At 35.4% G+C, this 2,649-nt stretch overlaps 1 protein-coding gene across 1 annotated transcript; it reads right to left on the bottom strand.

The window, feature by feature from the left end:
• Nucleotides 1-311: 311 nt before the first annotated feature.
• Nucleotides 312-2,348, bottom strand: LOC148198476 (spermidine hydroxycinnamoyl transferase-like). Its single transcript, XM_088091563.1, has 2 exons — nt 1,184-2,348; nt 312-715 (listed from the first exon to the last, which is right to left on the bottom strand). Exons 1-2 carry the CDS (start codon nt 2,252-2,254, stop codon nt 407-409), a joined length of 1,380 nt encoding a protein of 459 aa, XP_087947689.1. The 5' UTR covers nt 2,255-2,348; the 3' UTR covers nt 312-406.
• Between the last annotated feature and the right edge of the window lie 301 nt (nt 2,349-2,649).

The following is a 2,649-nucleotide window of genomic DNA, read 5'->3' on the forward strand; positions in this document are numbered from 1 at the left end:
TAGTAAAATGAACAGAATAGAAAAGTAAAGAAATTTTGGAGTATAAACAGAAAGGTGGGAGACCCGACGACTCTGACAACGGCGCCGCTGATTAACGGCGTCGAAGACGACAAACCTCACCAGCAGGAGGCTAGCAACAGCGAGACCCAGGGCTGGTGTTGGTTGTCCACGTGAGAAAGGCTATATGGAGAAAGATTTTGTGACTTTTGAAGATAAAGGGAGATGAGGCTGACATGTTTTAGTTTAGAAATCAAAACTGAATTGAATAAAATAAAGAATTAGAAGACTAAAAAAGTATTTTAACCCACATAAAAACAAAGACTAATAGTCGAACAATTAAACATTAGAAATTACATATAACATGTAAAGCTTGCATTCAACCAGTTCAATATGAATAATACACAGTTTATATTTCTTCATAGAAGTAGTTCTTGAAAAGCTGCATATGTTCCACTTGAAAGTGTAAAAACAGAATAACTGAGCCATCACCATCTGGACTTTGGGTAATCACTGCCCTCTCTTGTGTAGCCACATCTGCTAAACCTACATACACAGGCTTTCCCCAACCAAAATCTGCTTCTTGAATTGGCATACTCAGCCAACTTGCAATAATAAGGTTAGGGTTCCCAAAAAACAATGCATCCTTACCTTCATTTGCTCCAAAATACAAAGCCCTTGCTTTATCCGTATGGTCCTGACCTCTAATTATATCAATCTGAAAAAAACAAAGATTTTTTTTCTTTTTGTAAAAGTCAAATATGAAATTATTATACTTTCATTTTAGGATTTTGAGAGCAGTAGAAAAACATAATAGTATGTGCTTGAGTACTATGAACATAACAAGAAAAATGGTTGTTAAACAGGAACAAGAGTGGTCAACGTGTTAAACAGGAACAAGAGGCATTAACGCATTTATGCAAAAATGAATTTTCTTCAGGATTTTGAGAGCGGTAGAAAAACAGAACAGAAAACTAAAAGAAGGTTCATCAGAGTGTTGGAGAGATTCCTGGAGCATCGTTCCAAGAGCCTACTTTATTCATTTATTTTGTTCGTGCTACTTCATTTTATACTTTTTTATTTTTTCACGTCAAAATAAGAAGAAAATACTGTCAAACTATAAATGAAATGTGAAAAAAAATAGATATAAGATTGAAAGGGTATAAAATATAGTGGTTCCATATACCTGTGATCTTATATAATCATATGTAATCGCTTCAACTGATTCCCTTAATTTCTGAGCAGCATGAGCCAAAGAATTTGATAAGATTTCTCCAACATGTGATGATGCAGTTGTTAAGGACAAAGCATTCCCAAAGTAATTCCTAGGGAGAGGTGGAATTAGTCTATTGCGAATATCACCACTGAACCGAAGCAGAGTTGGTTGATTCTCATCTAACCCACGAGCCTTAGATGCACATTTCCATACATGTGCAGCAATAGCCTCAAATCTGGTATAAGGTCTAGACCCTTTTGTTGATTTATCAGCATTGGCCTTGTTCTTCAACTTCCCCACTTGTTCTGCTGTCAGCTTCAACGAAATGGCATTTAGCTTCTTGTTTTTCTCAACAGTGCTGTCAGTTCTTCCTAATATGAGAGGCATAGGCTTCAACTCTTGGTGATGAAAGCGGGGGGTTGATGGAGGAGCTGTGAATTTTAGCACAGTTCGATCCAGAAAGGGCATTTCATGAGATTCTAATGAGTCTCCACGAGTCAACTTTGCCCATGAGTTGACGAACTGAATGGAAGCAACACCATCGGATAAAATATGAGATAGAGCAACTCCCATGGAAAACGCTTCATCGCCAAGGAAACTTGTTACTTGCACTACTAACAAGGGAAGTTCCTGAATTTGGGTGTTTGTGTAATTGACTGTTGGAACCAAGTCATTGGCGGACTCACCCAAAAAGTCACCATAATCATGCACTGTTTTTGTCGATTCTGCTTCAATCAACACCGCTCCTTTTGCATTACAATCCAATTCCAATCTCCCACCTTCTTCTGACCTTCTCAATCTACCAGCCACTGGATAGTAGTGCCACAAAATCTTGCTAAGAGAGTTTTTCATCTGTTCAACTAATGCGTCATGGTTGTGCTTTGCATGGAAAATGTAGATGGTTTGGGTATGCAACAGACGCGCCACTTGATCAAGATCAGACAGCCATTGAATACCGTCTGGAGTTGGTTGATTTGGAACTACTGTGTAAGAAGCTTTGATGGTTACCATTTCTGAATAAAGGTTTCTATTGCAACACATACAAAAGAAAATAAGTTCGCATTCGATGCGGAGTTTGTTGATTTCAAACTAATGTGTAAGATGCTTTTGTCGTTGCCATATCTCGGCAGAGCTATCAATAAATAATCCACACAAAGATTCACAACTCAAAAGCAAATTATAGAAACTTAAGAAAAAAATTAAATATGTTTTTAATTATTGAAATGAAATTAAAATTTGTTTCTATAGAAATGTTTTGATATATTTTAATTTTTAAACTTAAAAAGTAAAAAACATATAATTTTTTTAATTTAATTATATTAAATTGCTTTTACATATTAAACACGTTTTTTAAGTTGGTATTGAAACAAAATCATGTTAAATAACATAAATAACTAAAATATTAATTAACATAAAATACGTGTAAAAGAATTTAA

Source organism: Vigna umbellata, chromosome 5 (genome assembly GCF_029865625.1).
Source record: "Vigna umbellata cultivar VRB3 chromosome 5, Vumbellata_1.0, whole genome shotgun sequence".
NCBI classification, from domain to species: domain Eukaryota; kingdom Viridiplantae; phylum Streptophyta; class Magnoliopsida; order Fabales; family Fabaceae; genus Vigna; species Vigna umbellata.